This window comes from Salvia hispanica, chromosome 2 (genome assembly GCF_029641045.1).
Source record: "Salvia hispanica isolate PSC_SH4W2 chromosome 2, Shi_PSC_v1, whole genome shotgun sequence".
Classification (NCBI taxonomy): domain Eukaryota; kingdom Viridiplantae; phylum Streptophyta; class Magnoliopsida; order Lamiales; family Lamiaceae; genus Salvia; species Salvia hispanica.
Window position 1 is genome coordinate 29,133,837 of NC_142693.1, and position 25,747 is coordinate 29,159,583.

At 36.0% G+C, this 25,747-nt stretch overlaps 1 protein-coding gene across 1 annotated transcript; it reads left to right on the top strand.

Annotated features, from left to right (window-relative positions):
• The first annotated feature begins 1,286 nt into the window (after positions 1-1,286).
• Positions 1,287-25,548, top strand: LOC148932084 (uncharacterized). Its single transcript, XM_089064993.1, has 11 exons — positions 1,287-1,384; positions 1,456-1,611; positions 3,307-3,313; positions 10,159-10,170; positions 12,344-12,380; positions 20,978-21,049; positions 21,200-21,271; positions 21,357-21,572; positions 21,893-21,964; positions 23,916-23,987; positions 24,284-25,548. Exons 1-11 carry the CDS (start codon positions 1,287-1,289, stop codon positions 25,546-25,548), a joined length of 2,079 nt encoding a protein of 692 aa, XP_088921119.1.
• Positions 25,549-25,747: the final 199 nt, after the last annotated feature.

The window sequence follows — 25,747 nt, forward strand, 5'->3', positions numbered from 1 at the left end:
CTATGATCTTCTTCGGCCTACAAATAAATGTGTAGTTGTAAATAAATGTGTAGTAAAAAAAACTAGAATAATTTATATATTATATATAGTTATGAATTTAAATAGAATTTGTAAAATTTCCAACAACTTACTTGCAAACGCATAGCGGTTTGTCGGGAAACCTCATCCATAACCTCACGACGGCTAGGGCGCCTTGATTTCCGACGACCACTTTCATCTTGGTCTTGGGCAATTCCCTTGCCCCGATCACCACCACGACGAGATGAAGACATTTTGGAAATTGAAAAATAAAGAGAGAGACGAGAGTATGATATTATGATAGTAGTGAGTAGTGACTAGTGAGGAATGATATTATGATAGACAATTGAAGTAAATTATAAGAACAACAACTTGAGCAAATTAGAGAGAATGGAGGTAGAGATGAGAGAAATTGTGAGATTGAGAAGAGAAATCCTTGTTAACACAAGAATGGGGTGAGTAGAAATGAAGGGGAAGGGGGGTATTTATAGGAGAAAAAATCAGAATTAAAAAAAAAAAAAAAAAAATTTGAATTTTTGAAACGGCCGGTTTAACCGCCGAACCGCCGGTTTCTCGCCGAAAACCGGCGGTTTGGGCGGTAAACCGCCGGTTTTTCTGACAAAAACCGCCAGTTTGCCTGCCGTTCTGCACCCTACGCCTGCAACCCTAGCCTCTGCCGCCTGCAAAGCTGCCGGAACCGCCGGTTAAAGCTGCCGGAACCGGCGGTTCGGCCGGAAACCGGCGGTTTTGTACACGGTTTCTGGCAGAAACCGGCGGTTTCTGCACCCTACGCCTGCATGCCTATACCCTAAACACTGAAAAGTTGTCGGAACCGCCGGTTTCCGGCGAACCGCCGGTTACGAACCGGCGGTTACGGTTCTCGTTTTGGTGCGAACCTGAACCGGCCCGCCTAAACCGCCGCCCCCTAGCCGGTTCCGAACCGCCACCCCGGTTCCGGTTCCCGGTTCCGAACCGCCGGTGACGGTTCCGGGCCGGTTCGGTTTGGGGACGTCTACTCAATAATCAACACTGTTGCTATGGGGAGGTTTTCCCTATTTTTCATATTCTTTTGTTGTCTAACCCGTTATAATAGTTTTGCTACCACACTTGAATTGAAAAGAAATGAATCTTCTCTTCTTGCTTTCAAATCTCTCATCACTTCAGATATTATAAAGCAAAATTGGAGCACTCAAACCTCTGTTTGCTCATGGATTGGAGTCACTTGTGATACCCGCGGAAGTAGGGTGACTCGATTAAATATCTCGGATATGGGAGTCGTAGGCAGCATCGCACCGGAAATCGAAAATCTTGATTGTCTAGTTTCTCTTGATCTAAGTGGAAACTATTTTCATGGTCCTATTGCTTCGTCAATCTTCAATATGACGCTAATCGAGATATTAATGTCTATGGTAATAACTTATCAGCTTCCCTTCCAAGAGATATTTGCAGGCACAATAGACTTCAAAAACTCAAAGTGCTTGATCTTGGATATAACAATTTGGAGGGAGATATACCATTAAGTTTGGCTCAATGCCCACAACTTGAGGTAATTGTGTTTGAATTGAACCAATTTAGTGGACATGTGCCCAAGAGGTACTATATTCTAATCTATGCTGAGACTTTAATTTATATAGATGGTGTTAGTAAATAGTTATAGATTGAACAATTAGTAAAGGTATGTGAATGTGACTACTAAGGAAATACGACCTCCGTCCCCCAAATTTTGACACACTTTGATCCGACACGAGTTTTAAGAAATGTAATAGAAAGTGAGTTGAAAAAGTTGGTGGGATGTGGGTCCTACTTGGAAAGTATTAATTTTATAATAAAATGCGAGTATGAATGAGTTAGTTGGATATGAGGTCCACTACCAAAAATGATAAAAGTGAAATGTGTCAAACTTTTGGGGATGGAGGTAGTACTTATTACGCCATCCATTCCAGAAAATTAGTCAAATTTTTCTATTTTCGTCTGTCCTACAAAATTTTTCACATTTTACATTTTTGGTATTTGAACTCATATTCCACTAACTCAATTCTACTCAAATTTTATTATAAAACTAACATATAAAAGTATGACTCACATTCCACTAATTTTTTCAACTCACTTTTTATTACATTTCTTACAATCTGTGTCCAATTAAACTATGACAAAATTTATGGGACGGATAAAATATTTAATTTTATACAATCATGCACTAGATTTGACTCAATTTTCAAAAGTTGGTCCCTTTGCATTTCGTTTAGTTCTACTTCTATTGATAAGCTATCCATTATCATTCTCTGTATATAGGGGTGACAAATCGTGCATGTAGGGTCGTTATCGTGTCGACACGAACACGGTAACAACAAACACGAACACGATCCCAAACACGAATACAAATACGACCCGCTACCTTCAGATACGAACACGACACAAACTCATTAACGACACGAACCACTTCGGGTCAACACGACACGATAACAACACGTATTGGAAATTGATTAAATATTTAAATGATTTAAATGAAATATGACCGTATGAGACTATGAGAGTCAATTTAATAAGTATTGAAAAATGAAAATGTTGATTTCAATCAATAACCAAAATGCAACGACGAAAAATAAAGAAATAAAACGCAAGATCAACACCGGGATTACGTGGTTCGACGTAAAAAGTCTACTTCCACGGGAAATTCACACGCTATCTTTATTCAACACCAACAGAGAATTCAAACAGGAACAAGCTACAATCACTCAAGAAAACAGAATGAGAATTTGAACAAGAATCAGCAAACACGAGCTGATATTAGCAACTGGAATGAGAATCCTCTTCTTCCCAAATTGATCTACCCTTCTCACTCTCTCAATTTTTATTGCTGATTGAAAAACTATCGTCTGACTATTCAGCTCCTTGAGCTATTTATATCAGTCCAAATCAACGGTTCAGATCAAGAGAAGAAACCCCCTTTTATCACAGCCGTCCGATCGTTGATTAGTTAAATCCAACAGCTTCAACAAACTTTCAGCTGCTCAGGTTCGATCCTTTTCAAGATCACTTTCCCAACAATCTCCACCTTGGTCTTGAAAACTGATCGCGTGCCATTTCCATTTCCAAACTCCACCTTAACAGTCAACCACCCCCACCAGCTTCAGGCAGTGCCTGAATTTCGAAACTGGTAAGGCTTTTGTGAGAACATCTGCAGCATTGTCTTCTGTACCAACTTTCGTCACTTTGATTTCCCCTCCTTCAATAACATCCCTTATGAAGTGCAATCTGATGTCAATATGCTTTGTTCTTTCGTGAAAGACTTGGTGTTTGGCAAGACATATGGCTCCATTGCTATCACAGAAAATGGTCAAAGATTCTTGAACTAACCCGAAGTCAGCTGTGATTCCTCTGAGCCACATTGCCTCCTTTACTGCCTCAGTGAGAGCAATGTACTCAGCTTCAGTTGTAGATAACGCCACCACAGATTGTAGAGATGATTTCCAGCTGACAGCTCCACCAAATAACTTGAAGATGTACCCGGTCTGCGATTTTCTGCTATCAATGTTTGAGGCAAAATCTGAATCGCAATAGCCCATCATAGGATCTGCCTCACCATTCTCTGACCTTCTGTACTCAATTCCCATTTCTTGTGATCCCTTCAAGTATCTAAGCATCCACTTTAGAGCAAGCCAATGCTCTTTGCCTTGCTCTTTCATAAATCTACTTGTTATGCTTATAGCGTGTGCCAAATCTGGTCTTGAGCTTATCATGCTATACATGACACTGCCTATGATGTTAGAGTATGGAATCAAACTCATCTCTGCCCTTTCTTCATCATCTTTGGGAACATGAGTGGTTGACAACTTAAAATGCTGACCAATAGGAACAGATTTTTCAGTAGAGTCTTGCATCTTGAATCTGCTAACCACCCTTTTAATGTAGTCAGCTTGTTTCAAATATAATCTCCCTTCCTTTCTGTCCCTCAAGATATCTATCCCCAATATTCTTCTTGCCTCTCCCAGATCTTTCATTTCAAATCTATTCTTCAAGCTTTCTTTTATCTCTTGCACCTCAGTCAATGTTGCAGCAGCAACTAGCATATCATCAACGTATAGGACTAGAAAAGCTACTGTCTTTCCTTCTTTCACCATGATGTATACACAATTGTCATAGGCAGATTTCTGAAAACCAATATCAGCAAGGTAGGAATCAAAAGTTTTATACCATTGTCGGCTGCTTTGCTTGAGACCATAGATGCTATTTTTGAGCAAGCATACATTGTCCTCTTGTCCCTTCACCTCAAAACCCTCCGGCTGCTCCATGTAGATAGTCTCTTCTAACTCTCCATTGAGGAAGACAGTCTTCACATCAAGCTGGTGAAGTTCCCAATCCAACTGATTAACCATGGCCAACATAATCCTGATTGAGCTGTGCTTGACTACAGGAGAGAACACCTCGTTGTAATCAATTCCTTCTTTCTGAGTGTAGCCCTTGGCCACTAGCCTCGCTTTGAACCTGATCTCACTTTTCAGTGCAACTTCAATCTTCTTTTTGAAGATCCATTTAGATCCTACAGCCTTCTGTATTTTGGACCTCTCCACTAGTATCCAGGTACCATTTTTGAGTAGAGATTCTATCTCTTCTTGCATAGCTCTTATCCATTGAGCTCTTTCCACACTCTTCATTGCTTCTTGGAAGTTAGCGGGCTCATCATATAATATATCCTCTGCAACACACAGAGCATAAAACAACATATCAAAATCTTTATATTTCTCAGGCAACTTGCCCTGTCTCCTCGGTCTGTCTCTGGCTATTTGATATGATCCTCTTGCATTTTCAGTGTTTCTGGGTAGGCTAGCAAGGTTTGGTGATGTTGGTGAATCAGTAGACACTCCATTTTCAGATCTATCAGGGGGCTCCACCTCAAGGTCATATTCCTGAGTTTCTGGCTCCCGTTTATCTGCTGCATAAGGCATTTTAGTCTCATCAAATACAACATCTCTGCTAATCAACAGCTTCTTAGACTCTTGATTCCACAATCTAAAACCTTTCACTCCTTCTTGATATCCCAGAAATACACATTTAACAGCTCTAGTACTTAGCTTGTCAGTTTTCACATGTGCATAAGCTCTACAACCAAAAGGCTTGAGTCTAGTGAAGTCAGGTTTTTCACCATACCACCTCTGATCTGGAACTTGAAACTCTATGGCTGAGGATGGACATTTGTTGATCATCTTGGAGGCTGTCATTACTGCTTCTCCCCAGAAATATTTTGGCACTGAGGAAGCTAGGAACATGCATCTTACTCTTTCCATGATCGTCCTATTCAATCTCTCTGCCACACCGTTTTGCTGTGGATTCCTTGCTACAGTCTTGTGTCTTCTGATTCCTCTAGACTTACAATACTCATCAAACTCATTTGAGAGATATTCTAATCCATTGTCGGTCCTTAGGCACTTGAGTGCATTCCCCCTCTGTCTTTCCACAAGTGTATGCCATTCTTTAAAATTCTTGAATGCTTCTGACTTATCTTTGAGTATGAACACCCATAGTTTCCTGGAGTAGTCATCTATGATGCTCATGAAATATTTTCCACCTCCTAAGGTGTGTGGCTGAGCTGGGCCCCAAAGGTCACTATGTGCATAATCCAATGGAGCTTTGGATGTATGCTTCCCTTTGGGGTATGGCAGTTTCTTGCCTTTACCCATGATGCAATCTTCACATTTTTGGAATGCATCAATATCATTGCAGTTAATGAAACCATCTTTCTGTAGCTGCTTCATTCCCCTCAGTCCCACATGCCCCAACCTCTTGTGCCATAACATTGCATCTTCAGTCTGAACTACACAAGCTTCACCCAACATTGGAGTTGCATCAAGATAATACAAGCTATTCCTTTTTACTGCAACCATGAGAACTTCAGTTCCTTTTACTATCTCTAAAACTTGATCACCAGATCTGAAAGCACATCCCTTTGATTGCAGCACTCCCAATGATATCAGATTCCTTTTGATCTCAGGAATCAGCTTGACCCCAGTAAGAACCACAACTGATCCATTACTCAATTTGATTCTTATTTTCCCAATTCCTTGAATAGCACACATGTGATTATTCCCCAACAACACAGATCCTTGGGCTGACTCAATCTCATGGAACCATTCCTTATGTGAGCAAATATGGAAACTGCAGCCTGAGTCTATTATCCAATTCCCAGTAGCACTACTGCTAACCACATTCAAAACATGCTCCACCTCTGGTTCTTGAGCTGTATCTGATGAACCTTGTGCCTGAGCCTCTTCATTCTGCTTTCTCTTCCATGAGAAGCAATTTTTCTTCAAATGACCAGGTTTCTTGCAATAATGGCAAGATCTGGTCTCCTTCTTGTCATCTTTGTCTTTACTCTTCTGAAATTGGGACTTGTTGCCTTTCCCCTTTCCCTGATTGGATTTTCCTTTGACATTCTTTACACTCAAGATCTCCCCTGCACCAGAACTTCCCTGAAACCCCGATGATTTCTGGAGATCCTTAGTTTTTAGTGCAGACTGGACTTCGACAAGAGTAATGGCCTTTTCTCTGCCAAACAACATAACATCTTTAAGATGCTCGAAGGATTTGGGTAAGGCATTGAGTAATGCGATAGCCTTATCTTCTTCCTCCATCTTGGCATCAACGTTCTCAAGATCATCAATCATTTTATTAAACTGATCAAGTTGCTCTGCTATCGGTCGCTCATCAGAAAATTTAAAAGAATATAGTCTCTGTTTGAGATATAACCTGTTTGCCAAAGACTTCACCATGTACAGCTCTCCCAGTTTCTTCCACATGGAGGCGGCTGAATCTTCCCTCGCAACCTCCCTCAGAACTTTATCATCAAGGTTGAGGATGATGACACTGTGTGCTTTCTTCAAGATTTGGAGCTGAAGATTTGGAGCTGCTTCTCAGTCGGTTTTTCATCAGAGGCCGGCGGCTCAAGGGCTTCCTCCAACCCTTGATGAGTTAGTAAAGCCTTCATCTTGATTTTCCAGAGACCGAAGTCATTTTTCCCATTGAACTTCTCCGCTTCGTACCGCGCCGTTGCCATCTTTTACTCGATTCCCACAGACGGCGCCAGTTGTTGATTTCAATCAATAACCAAAATGCAACGACGAAAAATAAAGAAATAAAACGCAAGATCAACACCGGGATTACGTGGTTCGACGTAAAAAGTCTACTTCCACGGGAAATTCACACGCTATCTTTATTTAACACCAACAGAGAATTCAAACAGGAACAAGCTACAATCACTCAAGAAAACAGAATGAGAATTTGAACAAGAATCAGCAAACACGAGCTGATCTTAGCAACTGGAATGAGAATCCTCTTCTTCCCAAATTGATCTACCCTTCTCACTCTCTCAATTTCTATTGCTGATTGAAAAACTATCGTCTGACTATTCAGCTCCTTGAGCTATTTATATCAGTCCAAATCAACGGTTCAGATCAAGAGAAGAAACCCCCTTTTATCACAGCCGTCCGATCGTTGATTAGTTAAATCCAACAGCTTCAACAAACTTTCAGCTGCTCAGGTTCGATCCTTTTCAAGATCACTTTCCCAACAGAAAATAATAAGAATTAATAATATTAAAATATTATTTGTTAATGGATAACACGAACACGTATTGTTAACGGATAACACGAACTCGACACGAAATTTTCGTGTCCTGAACGGGTCGACCCGATAAGGACACGGACCCAATAAGTTCTGACCCAAATCCATTAATTTCGTGCCGGTTCGTATCGTGTCAAAAATTGTCAGCCGCATTTGTATATGCAGGAGCATCCAGATGTTATTCCAACCATTCATTTCCTTCACTAATCCTTGCACCACTTTTTATTCTATTTATTACTCTATTGAGAAAGAACATCCACGACCCTCTTCCCACAGATATTCATGGTCTCATATTTTCCATTCATTTTTATTTCTATTTATCTATCATATGCTCTAATTAAATAATTTTTTCACTTTAATTGGAGTATAAGATTTATACTCCAATTAATATAATATTCAAATTAAATTGAAAAATTAATAAATATAATAAAAAGAAAAAGGTAGAAAAAGGACCAAAAAAAAAATACAAAAAACAACTAAAGAAAATGAAAAAGTAAAACTAGATGACAAAAAGAGAGAAAACACAAAAAATGACAAAAAAAATATGAAAAGAAAGCGAATAAAATAAAATTTATTGTAAAACTAGAATTGTTTGGGCTGGGGTTCGGCCCAACACCCCTTATTTGCCAACAACAAGCTAAACCATTGGGCTTGCATGAACAGAGTCCGCCACCTAAGTGACTTGTTTTCCCCCACAAGTCATCTCGAGTTGGACTTTAGATTTGGTTGTGACTTTTTTTTCTTCCTTTAATTTACACACTATTTGCATTTAATCATATTCGTGTTTAAGTATATATATATGACTAATTTTCATCTTTATGGGCTATTGATCATATAATAATTTATCGTTAGAGATCTCACGTGTTTAAGTATATATATGACTAATTTTCATCTTTATGGTTGATCATATAATAATTTATCGTTAGAGATCTTCAAGGGGAGAGAAATATGCTGAAATAAAGAAAAATAACCACTATATTTACCTTTCTTCATAAAATATCATTATTCAATAGAAAAAGTATTTGAGGAGGTATTATGCCTTCTTCGATTTTGAAGAAATATCTATACCTCTTCTTCATACAAGAGATAAAATGTTAGTTATATTTATTTAGTTTTTTTTAAGAGTAAATCGACAACTACCACCACTTCGCTCTCAAAATCAACCTCGACCATAACCTACAACTCAAATTCCACCGCCTCCGAGAAGTAATCCAGTGACCCCGACTGCTTATTATGCATGGAATATTTAAATTATTTATTTAATTCTAATTTTATAAGAATATTTGTTAAAATAATTAGGGAATAATTAGTGAATTAAAAATCAGGATTAAAAGACTAATTTGGTCGAAATCGGATTAAATCCGTTGACCGTTAAGTTTTTTTAACGGAACTCTTGACGGAGGACAAAAATGATCATATTGTCATATGTGCAGGACCAAAAAATCCCGAAGTTAAAGTTTAGGACCAAAACGGTAAAATGGTCATATGTTCAGGACCAATTTTGACCTTTACTCTTTTTTTAATATATCTTTTTTTGTTGGAGTTCACTACTCTTTGTGTGTATTAGAAGCATTTCATTTTCTACACTCGTTTTAAAAAAATAATATTAAATAGTTAAAATGAAGAGAGAGTTAAGTAAGAGAAAATATTGTAAAGAAGATTCTCTACACTCTATTACTGTGAAACGAAGGGAGTAAATGAGAGTTGGCCTAGTGGTACCAAAACTGTTAGGTTTGGTATACTGAAAAGCATGTTTCGAGCAAGTATTGTGCGAATAGAATCTTGCTTGTATACGTAAAACTCTACAATCCACTTTTAACCCGATTCAGTATTATTCGAGCAGTTTCGCACGAATAGAATCACTATTATTATTACATTGTGTTTTCTTGTGCATTTATAAGATGTTTTATAAACATTTAAATGTATAAGAAGTAAACAAAGTCTAAGTCTTTTGCTTAGTAGACCGGTTGTGGGCGGCGTCCACTTTAAGGTAACACGGTCAGATCTATGCAATGCTTTGCAAAAGAAAAAGAAGAATTTCACAACCTAGATAGGCTTAGACTACCTATCGTGAAAGGTTGCAATGTCAGTCCGCATATTTCTAAGCCTTACTGAAATAAGATGACATTGGTGTGGTATAGCACTAAACGGATCTAACAGCAAGACGTGTCTTTATGCTATCTACTGAAAGACTAGGTCTTGATAAAATATTATTTCTTAATCTACATATGTTAGCATTGAGCATACGGTATTGATTATGCACTACTTTGACTTATCAAATGGTGCGGATTTTTCACAACCCAATAATCCTGATATATTGGGTAGTGGTGATTAATATCTAGCGGTGCTAGGATTGCGTTCAGTTGCGAAGTAAATCTGCCGGACCCAGGAGTTGCTGTTACCGGACCTGGCAGATGCAAAAGAGATGAAATTGAAGCAAAATCAGAAGTCGTCGTTCGGACCTGGGAGAATCAAAAGTTGGCGACAGGAGCAGAATGGAGCGAGAGCAGATTATTTTAAAAGAATCTTACTCAAGTGCAAGGGCGTAAAATCACCAGAGGGATGCCCTAGGGATCGATCCTCACATATATAAAGAGCTCGACCTTGAAGAACAGAGAGAACAGCGACTTCTACGCTCTCCTAGCTCTAGTTCTAGTTCCATACTTCAAATTTTCATTTCGTCTGCTGCGCACTTGGACATGGAGGATTCTGGCCACCGTGGTTCTCATCGTCATCGTTGTTATTTTGTTGTGTAACACCGCCTTGTGGAGGCGAAGAAACAATCTTATCTGCTTTCGTTTAAAACTTGTTGGTTTTTAGTTTCGCAACTCTAGTTTCTTGCTTTGATCTGTTGGATTCAGACTTATTTCTAGTTATTATGGAAGTTTATGTTTGCTTTTGGTTGGATATCTCTGAGTTTATGTTCATCTCTTGTTTTTAGTTTTCGTTCTTGTTTGTTTTTGGATGTTTGGAGCTGAGATCTGTTGGTCTGTTGTTGGAGGTTGGGGATTTGCATATGGGGATGTTGGATTCGTTGAATTTTGGTGTTTCGGAGTTGAAGTTTCATATATTTGGTGCTTGATGTTTACGTTGTGCATGAGTATGACTATTTACTTTCTGTTTTTGCATCCTTTAGGTCCAGTAGCGTAGATCTATTAGTTCAGGCTTTAATTTCTCGTTTTAAGTCTAGATCTAAAGTTTGCTCTGTTTTCATGGTGTTTAATACTCTGTTTTCTCTGCTATTCTCGTTTGATTCCCGAAGAAGATGAAGTTGTTGGTAGTTAGAACCAGATCTGCTTTATGTCAGTACTTTTCCGCATGTACTTTACTTTTTCTGCATATCTGCTAGACTTGTCAGTACGATCTACTTTGTCTCTTTTACCTTTCTACATGCTTTTCCAGACGCTGGTAGTTTAAGGAAACTTGTCTTGCTTTTTGCTTTATGCTTGTTTGTCCAAATTAGGAAAACCTTTCTAGTTAAGTTTACCCCAGCTGTCTCAGACCTTAAAAATATCTTAGTTTCTCCGAGTCATGTGTGTTCCGTACGCTTTCGTTTCTTAGACCCAATAGGTAGAGTAAAGTTTTGCTTATCTCTCAGACCCAGTAGTTTTAAGTTCTCGACCCACAAAAATTGCGTGGCAGCAGCCAACCCCTTTTCCCAAAACATCCTCAAATGCAGTTCCGTAACACCTGCTTCCTCGTGGGATCGATCCTTTACTTCCCTGTGCTAAGTTTTAGTATAGTGGGTTGAGGTTTTTGAAGGGACAGAGTGCACCCAACGACCCCTTTCTGATAAGTTTCATGATCTTCTAGCCTTTGAAGTCTAGTCGAATCCTCTGGACCTGTTAGATCGAGTGACACATAACTGCACTCTCAGGACCTGTCATTAATCTACATATGTTAGCATTGAGCATACGGTATTGACTATGCACTACTTTGACTTATCAAATGGTGCGGGTTTTTCGCAACCCAATAATCCTGATATATTGGGTAGTGGTGATTAATATCTAGCGGTGCTAGGATTGCAATTGTGTTGAAACGTGCGCGAGGTGAGTCTCGTTTGATAATGTCCTCAAGAGGAGCTCGAACAAGGTTTTATTATTCGGAAAACTGACCAGTTGGAGTTTTATTACTCTATGAATAATAAATAAATGTTTCTTGCTAAGTCCACTCTTGGAATTAATAAGATGTAAATTAATTAAGTCTATAGCAGACATTAATTAATTAATAGAAATTTATATCTTAAGCGCGGGAAATAAATAATAAAAGTGGAAACCCGGATTACTTGTAATTTCGGATTTGGATGGGGAGAGTTCAATATTACTTTTGTAGTGGCTGCTCGTAATATTCCAATTATAACTTATATTAAATTGTGGGTTCAATTTAATTAGTAAAAAGTAAATTGGATGAGCCCATATCCAAAACATTCCATAGATCCCTGTCTGGGCCCAAAAGGAACTTAATATAAATAGGAGAATAAAGGAGACAGAATCATCACAATTTTATTTCTCAAAATTTTCGAAAATTTCGAAACTCTCCAGCTGAAGGAGATTTCGAATTCTATTCCTATTCCCAAAAGGATTTCTTCTGTCTTCTTTATTCAAGTCCTAGTATTTTGATAAGATCAGCCCACCCTGATATCGAGATACAGTTCGGGAACCAGAGAGAAGATCCGTGGTCTAGTATCGAAGATCATCACGTGGAGAAGGCGCGAGCAATCGACGATTCTTTGGAGAATCAAATCGGTAACTCTAAACCGTAGTATTCATGTTTAGGATTTATATTCTTTGAGCATGAATTATTTGCGTTCTAGCATGCAATTATCTGTTTAACATGTGAATTGATTAATCGCATAATCGGTCAAATAGATCCGTGTCTGATTTATTTATTTTATATAAGTCTTCCGCTGTGCAAGGGGCACCAAACCCCATCAATTGGTATCAGAGCCAATTTTTGGCTCTGATTATGTGGATTAATTTCATGTTACGTGAATTGTATGAACGATTTTGTTTTCGTTGATTATTATATGTTTTATAATATGAGAACTTCGAAAATCCTATTGCTGCTTGTTATCGTGACAATTGTTTATAGTGAATTGATTATCCAAATTAATTAATTCAATTGCATGCTGTCATGAGAGTATTGATTGTATGTTTGTTGCAATCAATTAATTGCTTGCACGAGATTTTGTCGTCATGCCACAATATTAGTTTACGTTCGCGACTAAAATCATCACCATCAATTCGCAAGTCGGCAATTCACGGTTTGCGCTGATGCGGGCGGACCAAAACTGGGCAGCAGCGCCGGCGGCTGCAGAGACGACGTCGCACAAGCGACGACGCAGCAGCAGCGCCAGAGGCGTCGCAACAGCGAACAGCAACACCGGAGCAGCTGCGACACGGCGGCAGCGACGTCGGAGATGTCGCAGCAGCAGCAGCAACGGTGGTTTCGCGAGGCAGCAGCACCGCTGACGCCGGAGACGCGACAGCAGCTCCAGCGGAGCGACGCCGACGCAGCAGCGTCGGAGAAGTCAGGCTCGGCAAGCTCGAGAGACGAGTGGGAGCCCAGCAGCGACGTCGTCACAGAGGCATCAGCGGCTATGGAGCCGAGAGAGCTGTCGGAGGCGACGCGCAAGCAGCGACGACGACGCAGCTGCGTTGACGTCGGGCTGCAGCGGCGTCCCTCCGTGAGCGGCCCCAACAGTGGATGAATTTAGGGATTCGTCCTATGCGCGACGCTCGCGCGGGTGGAACCCGCGCGACGTCGCATTGCCTCGTTCTGTGACTTCTTTTTCCAAAATTGATTAGGATTTCGATATCTTTGGATTCAATTTCGGAAATAATTCAAGATTAATTTAAAATTAAGATTTGAATATATCTTGTGGATTTTGTATATTATATAAGATTTGATTTTGTATTAAATCATGGATTAATTAGATTCTTTCCTTGTTTAAATGGATTTATATGGATTTTATTCCTAGATGAATCCTAGTTATATTTGGAAAGTAATAATCTAATTTTTTATCTATATCCTATGGATTAATATGGATTTATCCTAGACAAATCCTAGTTGGATTTAGATAATGACTATATTATTTTATTCTTATCTCATGAGTTTATTTGAATTTATTCATAGATAAATTCTAGATGGATTTGGATAGTGATAATGTAATATTTTATTTTTATCTTATAGATTTATATGGATTTGTTCCTAGATAAATCTTGGATAGATTTGAATAATTATAATTAATATTATCTTATTCTATGGATTTACATGGATTTATTCCAGGATAAATCCTAGATGAATTAGGATAAACATTTATATTAATTTATTTTATCCTATAGATTTGAATAGATTTAATTCTATTAAGATAAATCTTAGATGGATTAAAATAAGTATTAATCCAAGTTATCCTTATCTTTTGGATTTATGTCCTAGATAGATTAGGATGTTGATGATATATAAGAAATCCTTATTTAATTGGATTTAGATAAATTTATTTATCTAAGAAATCCTAAGAAATGTTTGATATATTCTATATGTCTATTTTAAATAGAATTAGATTTGTATAAATCTTGGTTGATAGGATTTTATTTTTATCTTATGGATAATGGTGGAATTGTTTCTATCTAGTAATATCCTAGTACGATTTAAATAATGATAATCACAGATCAACGTTATCTTGAATTGTAGGATATGATTTTATCGAAATAAAATCTAGAATAATCCTAAATGGGTTTAGATAGTGCATACTATCTTGATAAATCCTAAGTGAATTGGATAAACATTATCCAAGATGAAACTTAATTATTTAATTGATTCTCCCTTGACTAGATTAAATAATTGTCGATAATTATCCTGTGTGTTTAAATGCCATGCATTAGATGGATTTATCTGTTTATTTGGTGTTTATCTATTTTAAGTGGATTATCTGTTTTATCTGCTTATGTGATAATTATGCAAAAACCATATAAAAATATCTAAGTGATGATTACAACAAGTGCGTTGTATACGGTCTCCATCGGTTGGACTGCCAAATTTTGTGAAGCTGATTTTCTAATATTATCGCCACCTACAGAGTAGGGACAATAATCCTACGAAAACAGCAAGTTCATAAGGGCGGACTTCTCACATAATAAATAGAATGAACTAGAAAGTGGTTCCCAATATTATTGCCACCTGCAGAGTGGGGACAATAATCCTAAGGAACTGCGAGTTTCAGGGTTCAATCAGAATTTATGAAATAGCTTGGTTTTGTTGTCAGCACATGAACATTGTTATGGAAGTGTGTTGTAGAAATAAAATTCTGTAATGTTAAATCTGATGGTCGTGCTTAGGCAACATTCGGCGTATTAACCTCCGGAGGAGGATGCAATTGATGTGTCGGTGTTGTGACCAGTAAAATTGTCAAAATTTTAATGCATATTAACCTCCAGAGGAGGATACAATTTATTAAATTTGCTGTTGTAAGATACATAATTGTTTTGTGGTTATTTGTGATTATGTATTGAGCATGAGTATGTGATAATAAGTTTATTTGCCAAATCTTCATTATGTCATTTAATATTTGTCTGCGATCCTTAAAGAAAGAAAACTCGAATGCCTAAATTATGTAGACCGGAAACGAAAATGGATAAAATTCTCATCGCTGAAAACCTTGAGTTTATACTCAATGATTCATGTCCTCCATTTCCTCGACATAATTCCACGAAGAATGTTCGAGAATGCATTATGCATGTACTTGACAAGCTCTTTGAGGAATAAGGTCAAGCTATTTTCCTTTAAGTAGCTTGACAAGTCTTGGTTAATGACGATGAAAGATGGATGTCAATGGAATCTGTGAAGATGATTCGATTGGAATATCCTAGAGTGACAGAATGTTTTGAGTGATCAAAAGATCCTCAAATAGTTTCTGACACAAGTCATCGCCTAAAGTAATAAGAAATGACTACAAGAAGGTTTAACTGAAAAGTAGAAAATCTTCAGAATAATAGTCGTTATATTACTGTTAGAGGAAAGTAACATGATAGATGACGAATTCATAAAGGTTGTATTTTTCTTAAGTCCTAGTTCATTTGAACAAAAGACTAGATATGGAAATGGGAGAGCCTGAATTATCATCAAAGTTTGTTTAATGCGAGAAAAGATGCTTTGTGAGTTGGATTGACCTATTTGATAGAAGGACAATGACTTACATGACAATGCAACTTCTAAGTAAGAGATCTTGATCCAGTTAGGTTTTTGTTGCAGTGGGAGCTATAAATGCTCAACTATTGTTTTATGGTTGATGCTTAAGGCATCATAGTATTAAAATAATATAAGTGTGACAAGGTTGAGTATTCAACAACACATCAACTTCTTAATCATTGAATGATAAAGTATTTATGGCTCTTAGCCTTAAGGCCAGGAAAATACTTAGAAATTGTTCGAACTGATCTAGACTATCAAGATTTTAACATTTCGTTAAATAGTTTGAAAGTTGAGAAAATCTATTTGATGCACTATGAGTTAGAATCATTTGATTTTTCAAGAGATTCATAATACTTATAGAAGTGCAACATAGAAAGACTAGCAAGTCTCAATGGTTTATGCCATAAGGAGACGAGCAAAGGGTTATGATCAGTAGTGGGAGTCTAATCTCCATTAACGAATCCAAGCATTCATCTAATGAATGGGATAGTTATGTAAGAAGGAAACGAAGTCTTTCTAAGACAAGTTTGATTAAGAGATGAGTTGTACTCATTAAAATCTTATCATTGATGGGATAAACATTAAAGAAACTACCAACATCAGTACCTTCTACAAAACACGAGTTGTGGACTAGAGCGTCTCTAGTCTAGCACATCTCAAGTTGTAATGTTGTTCCAACATGTGTTGGAAGAGTGTCCAAGAAATTGGAGTTGTGTACTGAGAAATGTTTTAAGGTTTGTCCCAAATGATGTAAGGTTATAAGTTCTGTAATCTTCAAAGATATAATTCTTATATGAAGATCAAGAGATGAACTACAAGCCTAAGAGCGTGATAACTCTAAAAAAAAAGAGAGATATCGGATTTTCCACATTACCAAGAAGTCATATCATTAGAAACTTTTGCACTAATAAAATCAACTTTAGTAATTGTAAGAACCATATCGTAGTGGGAGCGTTCCACTGGAACACAACAAGTTCATGGGTCTAAGAGTGTCGTAAGACTCAGTCTTAGATTAACTTGAACATAATCCCTTTAACTACAATGTAGTATTGGTTAATTTGGATATTCATCCTCGAAAAGGTGATAGATTCCAAACTACAATCTAAGATAGACAACATGTTTTACAAGACTTGCAAAACTACCTATAGGTTGTGTCAGTCAGTGGGAGCTAGTATATTTGCAAGTGTAAATATGGATCTCAAAAGGCTAGACAATGACAATGGGTTATGCCCAAAGAGAATTATCTTCTCGCTATCGTTGTGCCAGGATTTATTCGATAATATTGTCTATTAGAACTTACATAAATTAGAAGGTATGTATTATGATTATCAAGACAACCTTCTATAAATAGAAGTCTTGAGGAAATCATCTACTAGAACATTCTAATGGATATGTAATTAAGGGCAAGAAACACATGATTGGAAGCTTATATAGACCTTCATGGTCTTAGGAAAGCATCTAAATCAGAGTATATGTGTTTTATCAAAATTGTCAAATATTTGGAATTTGACTTGTGTCATTAACAGTGTTGTACAAGGAAGTTGAAAGTGCATTACATATGGTATTATTGGTACTCTACGATGATGAAATCTACAAAAGTTGCAAACAACTAAGATTGGCATCTGGCGTAGGAAACTGGTTGTCTACCCAGTTTAAGATAAATGATTTAAGAGAAACTAATTACATTCTTAGTATCTAAGTCCTTTTAAGATTGCTAGAAAGAATGTTGAGATTCTCTTAGGAATCCTATATCTACACATTGCTTGGAACATTTAAGCATTAGAAATTCCATGAAAAGGTTTATACCTCTCAAGATGGAATTGTCTTGTCTCTAGTCAAGTGTCGTTTGACGCTTAGTGAGATCAAGTATAATGAGACTAGTTTTGGAGATAGATGTCTCATGTATGCTATAATGTGTACTAAGTTATGATATTAGTTGTGCTTTTGCATAGCAAGTATATATCATATTAACCATGGCAAAGGATTTTGATTGAGGTAATGAATATACCCTAGTGCTTGAGAAAGACTAGTAACTATATTCTAGTTTACCAGTCATTCATGTAATGTCCTTGGGGTTACACTGTATTAGTTTTATGACTAATCAGTGATCGAGTAAGTCATCATCTGAATATGTGTTTACCTTAGGAATATCTTCCTAATAGCATTGATCGTAAGTTTGAGTATGCCTATGAGTATTATTTTTTAGATTACTCTAGTGAAGGCTAACTCAAGGGACACACGAGTTTATTAAGCTAAGCAATCACATATGGAGATGAAATTAATTAAAGATCAAGTACGCAGCAAAGACATTATGATGAAAAAGATATTATCAGAGAACAACCAAGCAGATTTTTCTTTCACTAAGTGAAATGAATGGTAGTTCGATATATCTAGTATCAATACCTGCTTTGTGTATAAGTGGGAGAGTTTTTGGCAGTTGGTATACTCGAAAGCATGTTTTGAGTATAAGTGGGAGATTGTTAGGTTTGGTATACTGAAAAGCATGTTTCGAGCAAGTATTGTGCGAATAGAATCTTGCTTGTATACGTAAAACTCTACAATCCACTTTTAACCCGATTCAGTATTATTCGAGCAGTTCCGCACGAATAGAATCACTATTATTATTACATTGTGTTTGCTTGTGCATTTATAAGATGTTTTATAAACATTTAAATGTATAAGAAGTAAACAAAGTCTAAGTCTTTTGCTTAGTAGACCGGTTGTGGGCGGTGTCCACTTTAAGGTAACACGGTCAGATCTATGCAATGCTTTGCAAAAGAAAAAGAAGAATTTCACAACCTAGATAGGCTTAGACTACCTATCATGAAAGGTTGCAATGTCAGTCCGCATATTTCTAAGCCTTACGGAAATAAGATGACATTGGTGTGGTATAGCACTGAACGAATCTAACAGCAAGACGTGTCCTTATGCTATCTACTGAAAGACTAGGTCTTGATAAAATATTATTTCTTAATCTACATATGTTAGCATTGAGCATACGGTATTGACTATGCACTACTTTGACTTATCAAATGGTGCGGGTTTTTCGCAACCCAATAATCCTGATATATTGGGTAGTGGTGATTAATATCTAGCGGTGCTAGGATTGCTATTATGTTGAAACGTGCGCGAGGTGAGTCTCGTTTGATAATGTCCTCAAGAGGAGCTCGAACAAGGTTTTATTATTCGGAAAACTGGCCAGTTGGAGTTTTATTACTCTATGAATAATAAATAAATGTTTCTTGCTAAGTCCACTCTTGGAATTAATAAGATGTTAATTAATTAAGTCCATAGCAGACATTAATTAATTAATGGACATTTATATCTTAAGCGCGGGAAATAAATAATAAAAGTGGAAACTCGGATTACTTGTAATTTCGGATTTGGATGGGGAGAGTTCAATATTACTTCTGTTGTGGCTGCTCGTAATATTCCAATTATAACTTATATTAAATTGTGGGTTCAATTTAATTAGTAAAAAGTAAATTGGATGAACCCATATCCAAAACATTCCATAGATCCCTGTCTGGGTCCAAAAGGAACTTAATATAAATAGGAGAATAAAGGAGACAGAATCATCACAATTTTATTTCTCAAAATTTTCGAAAATTTCGAAACTCTCCAGCTGAAGGAGATTTCGAATTCTACTCCTATTCCCAAAAGGATTTCTTCTGTCTTCTTTATTCGAGTCCTAGTATTTTGATAAGATCAGCCCACCCTGATATCGAGATACAGTTCGGGAACCAGAGAAAAGATCTGTGGTCTAGTATCGAAGATTATCACGTGGAGAAGGCGCGAGCAATCGACAATTCTTTGGAGAATCAAATCAGTAACTCTAAACCGTAGTATTCATGTTTAGGATTTATATTCTTTGAGCATGAATTATTTGCGTTCTAGCATGCAATTCTCTGTTTAACATGTGAATTGATTAATCGCATAATCGGTCAAATAGATCTGTGTCTGATTTATTTGTTTTATATAAGTCTTCCGCTGTGCAAGGGGCACCAAATTCCATCAAAAACATGTGGTGTCCAATCCACCGTGACACATTTTCTAAATTGTCAAATATATAGTTCGGACATCAAAGTATAACTGTGATTCTATAATGCTTTAACAGGTGAACATTTTTAAACTTTTTTTTTATGTGAGCACTACTCACGTTTGACCCACATTTAATGTTGTTCGTTTTGATTTATATATTTAGTTTGATTCTAATACATTAAAAAATGTTATTGAAATTTTTTGTTTCACAAAATTCATAAAAACCAAAGCTCGATTTGCTCGTTTTCTCTATAATTTCAAATAAATTAGAAAAATGACAAATCAAGCTTTGATATTTATAACTTTTATAAAATTAAAATTTCTAATAACATTTTTTAATGTATTAAAATCAAACTAAATATATAAATCATAACGAACAACGTTAAACGTGGGTCAAATGTGAGTAGTGCTCAAATAAGATTTGTAGCATATTATTCCTCTTTACACGGTATCGAAGTAACAAATTACTTTCACCTATTCGATCATCTTCTTTGTTGGATTAATGCAGTATCAGGGTTCGAATCCCATGCTAGGAAAATCTTTTATTTAATTTAATATTTTCGTATTGCAGTCAATTTAATTAACTTTGAATGTAGCTGACTATTTTCACTTTCGATGTAAGGGATATGATCAGTTAATAACTTTCTTAAATTGATAACCGACAACTATGTCAACAACCTATGTCAACTACATTTAGTTGATATACAAATATTTTCGTGTTGACATTTATAACGTAGGTTTTTGACATAATTGTCAGTTATTAATTTAAAAAAAATTATCAACATAGCATAATACTTGGATGTAATAACTTTATATGTTCACTTTTTTAGTTCTCGTGATAAAAAAAAAAAAAAACCCAGTTTTTAGGTTTATATGCATATATATAATTGGATACCTTCAAAACTAAAGAACTAAAAATAATTCATATTTTTAATTTAAAAATACATTTTTACGTTATGCAATGCCTCTATCTGTATTATTGCGTATATACTACTACTATATGTATGTAGAGTAAAACGTAACTGCTGGTAAAATGCTAATATGCATTGTTTGTGATATAATTCATATTATTTTCTATTTAGTGATTTATCATCCAAATAATTTGTTTCAGGCACAATACCTTCCACTATTGGAAACCTATCAAAGCTACAATTCATAAATATCCTGGACAATGAAATTAATGGTGAGGCCTTGTGTTGTGGTCGAGAGCCCTCTGGGCTCGAGTAACGTTCTGTTATGGCCGGATCACACGACATGCGTGCTTTTAGAAACATAAACGTTGCTAGATTTCAAGTACTAATAATATTTATAAATTTGTATCTCTGATTTTCAGGTCCAATACCACCTACAATTGGAAATCTATCAAATTTGTTTTTTCTCTCCTTTGGCAACAACAATTTAAATGGTTAGCTTCCATTATCAACGCATGACATCCCTTGAAAGTTGAATCTATATCGTTACACTTAAATTTGTGATCATATATTTTACAGGCTTTATTCCGCAAGAGATCCATCATCTTCATCATTTACGAGTACTGATCATGAGTAATAACAATTTATCAGGCTCTTTGACGCCTGCTTTTTTCAACATGTCTTCTGTGGAAGATGTGTTTTTGGGAGGTAACAAACTTAGCGGGGTATTGCCTTCGGAAATTGGGAACATGAAAATGCTAAAGGCTTTCTACATTGGAAACAATTCTTTGACTGGTAACACTTCTAAACTTATTCAACTCTTTTTGTTCAACTAATCAATAAAATTTCATAATTATTCTACCTAATAGTTTTACTTCATACTATTCAAAACACAAGTCAACTAATATGTCATTTAATGTTTAGGTATCAAGTTCCCAAAATATTAGTTGATGTGTCTTTCTTCCTCCATTATTAGTTGATTGTATAAAAACTTTTATCGATACTAATGTAAAAGTTTAATGCAAATGAATGGATAGGGTAAAATAAGTAGTCATTGTTGGTAACATGCAAAGTGCATTTTGAAGATATTTTATCTTTCAAGTAAATTATTTCAGGTCCAATACCACCCACAATTGGAAATTTATCAAATTTGGTGACCTTAGATCTCTCCATGAACAATTTAAATGGTGAGCTTACAAGGTCCTCCATATTCAAAAAGTATACGATAGAGTAAAATAGTCATTGCAAATATACATTCTTAATTGAATTACTTCTTTCCATAAATTTTGAAACTCATACAATGTTCAAGCCATTATTCATTTCATTTTCAGGTCCAATACCATCCAGTATTGGGAATTTGGCAAGTTTACAAACTCTTCAACTACTATTCAACAAATTGAATGGTGAGCTTCTGCCCTCCATCTATAGCTAAAAAAAGCAATTAGTTGTGACTAAAATTTCTTTCCAATAGTAATTACTCTCTCTTTCCAGATTATACTATATTCCTACACACAAATATCCCAAGTAATATTTCTTTCAACCTATTAATTTATAAAATAAAATTAATGCTCACATTAAGTGAAGCTTCCAAAAGTATGCCTGTATGAAGTAAATAGAGCATAAACTTAAGGATTATCCAATTATGACTGAATTCTGGATTTTCTCACGAATTTAAAATTTGATTATAAAAATCATGAACTTTGGAATTTGCTTGAGATTTTCCACTATTGATGTCTTTAATTCGGCAAAATCAATGATACATCCATACATGGCCACTACCGAATCGAATTGAATCTAATCGAAAAAGATGGAGAAATTCGATGAAGGTGAATAACAAACATGGGGAAGAACACTCAAACCTAAATTCCGTACGTGAACAACAAGAAATTCCATCTAAAACATGAAAAAAACTTAATTTAGGTTAAGATTTAATTATAATATTTGCATGAAATGGTATCGTTTATAGCTATTTGAAATGATATACTACCTCCGTCCCCCAAAATTTGCTACACTTTGACCCGACACGGGTTTTAAGAAATGTAATGGAAAGTGAGTTGAAAAAGTTGGTGGGATGTGGGTTCTACTTTTAAAGTATTAGTTTTATAATAAAATGTAAGTAGGAATGAGTTAGTGGAATATGGGGTCCACTACCAAAAATGGTAAAAGTGAAGTGTATCAAATTTTAAGGGACGGACCAAAATAGTAAACTGTATCAAATTTTCAGGGACGGAGGTAGTAATTGCTTTTCCTGTCTGAGTAGTCTGCCTAGTCTATCCGAAGAGCTATGATTCGATTTCACCAGAGTCATCAATTGTGGGAAATTCCAAACATGATCAAATTCATAATTTTTAAGGCCAAATTTTAAGTTTGTGGGAAAATCTGGAATTCAGTATATTAGCGACCAATAACCCTAAACTTGCTTTTAGACTCTAGCATGTGGTTTGTTTATGCATATACTTTGATTTCAATAGGTTATGTATAATTCAACATAACCTTATGTTATATTATACTTTTACAGGTTTTATTCCACCAGAGATTCATCGTCTTCATCAATTACAAGTATTGTCCATGAGTTATAACAATTTGTCAGGCCCTTTGCCGCCTACCATTTCCAACATGTCTTCCTTATAAAATATTCAATAAATAACAAACTTAGTGGAGCATTGCCTTCGGAAATTGGGAATCTGAAAGCGCTTGGTGGTTTGTTCATTGCGAACAACTCTTTGATTGGTAAGGTTTCTAACTCTCATATATATATATGCCTATTCAACTCTTTCTTTTCATATACATCAATTCCAACCATTTTGAATATTACTAGCTATGATCTTTCGTCGGAAAAGTAACATTCTTAGAGAATACTTGATTCACGTAAATGTATGTTTTTTCGGAATATGATGTGTAATAAATTACTTATGATATGTTTGGAGATATTAAATTTATCTTTAATTCAACTTCTTAAGGTCCAATACCAACCACCATTGGAAATTTATCGAATGTGACTTACGTAGATCTCTCCTGCAACAATTTGTATGGTGAGTTTCCGTACTCCTTATGCCAAAAGATGCACACTTCAAATTACTTTCCCTATGATATTTTGGAAACTCAAGTAAATTTTTATTAAATTAATTTAATTTTCAGGTCCAATACCATCCACTGTTGGGAATCTACCCAATTTGAAATTTCTTGATCTCACGTCCAACAAATTAAATGGTGAGCTATAATTCTCGATCTATATCAATAACTTCCAATAGTAATTCTCTCTCTCTCTCTTAAACAAATATCCTAATATTTGTTCCAAAAATAATACTATATGATAATAAAAATTAATGCTCATATTTTCAGGTCCTATACCATCCACCATTGGAAATCTACTGACTTTGACTGATGTACGTCTCCCTTTCAACAAAATAAATGGTAAGTTTCCAACCTCATCTAAGTTCCATTATGTTTTTTTATGGCACTGTAACGAAAATGTTTCATTTCCATCTCATTCTACCAATTTCTAGGTCTAATACCATTCACTATCGGAAATTTATCAAATTTGGAGTCTCTACAACTCATGGCCAACAAATTAAATAGTGATCTTCCATCCTCTATCTGCAATCTAACATCCTTAGAAGATCTTAATCTCTCAAATAACAGTTTGAGAGATATAATTCCACTATGCATTGGAAACATGAGTAAATCTTTGGTCATGTTACATTTACATGCGAATAAGTTTAGTGGTCTCATTCCATCAACATTCAGCAAAAGGTGTAGTCTTGAGTCCATTAATTTGAGTGGTAATAAATTGCAAGGAAAATTACCCGAATCCTTAGCCAACTGCCAAAGTCTACAAGGCCTCGACATTGGAAATAATAGAATACATGGCAATTTTCCGTACTGGATGGAAGCCCTTCCTCAACTTCGGGTGCTAGTCTTGAGGTCTAACGATTTTGATGGTAACATCTCATTGCCTTTACGAACTAAGCTTCCATTTCCCGAGTTGCAAGTTTTAGACATATCTCAGAATGCGTTTGTTGGCTCTCTACCTGAAAGGTATATCACAAATTTCAAAGCAATGATAGACGTGGCCAACAAGAATGGGCCTCCGATCTTTAATGCATTTCTAAATTATGTGGAAATGACAATTACCTTGAAAGGTCAGGGTAGATTATTAGAGAGATTGTTGGATGACTTTACTATAATTGACTTATCTTGCAATAGATTTTCTGGGAGTATTCCACACTCAATAGGAAATCTTAAGTATCTCAAATACTTGAACTTATCACACAATAATCTCCTAGGAAATATACCTTCATCTCTTGCGAACATGAGTGCACTTGAATCCTTGGATTTGTCTTCAAACAATCTTGATGGAGTCATTCCAAATGAAATGACAAGGTTGACATTTCTTTCGAAATTAAACCTTTCAATGAATGATCTGGTGGGACGCATACCACAATCTAACCAGTTTTCCACATTTGAGAATGATTCATATGTGGGAAACTTAGAGTTATGTGGAGTTTCGTTGACGAAGAAATGCGGAGAGGAGACTAAGCCAAAACAAGAAGAGGAAGAAGATGGTAACGATGATGATGAATTTATAGATGGATTTGGGTGGAAAAGTGTAGTTACGGGATATGGATGTGGAGTCATAGTTGGAATTGGTATGGGTTGTTGGATTATTCGATATGGGAAGCCAAGATGGTTGGTTGAGTTCTTTTTTGGTGTTGGATATAATAACAAGAAGATGAGAAGTAATAGAGCAACACCAAGGAGGAGAAATTGATTCCTAGACAAAAAGTTGTTGTATGATTTTCTTGTTACTCTTTCTTGTGTTCGTTCTTTTTCCTATTTTTTTATTTTTATTTTCTTGTTTGTGTTCGTTGTTAGTTTATAAAATGGAAAATTATATATTTACATCAACTCTTGGATTATAGAATTATGAGCATTTGAAATTGTAATTCTGTTTCAGATCCAAATATATT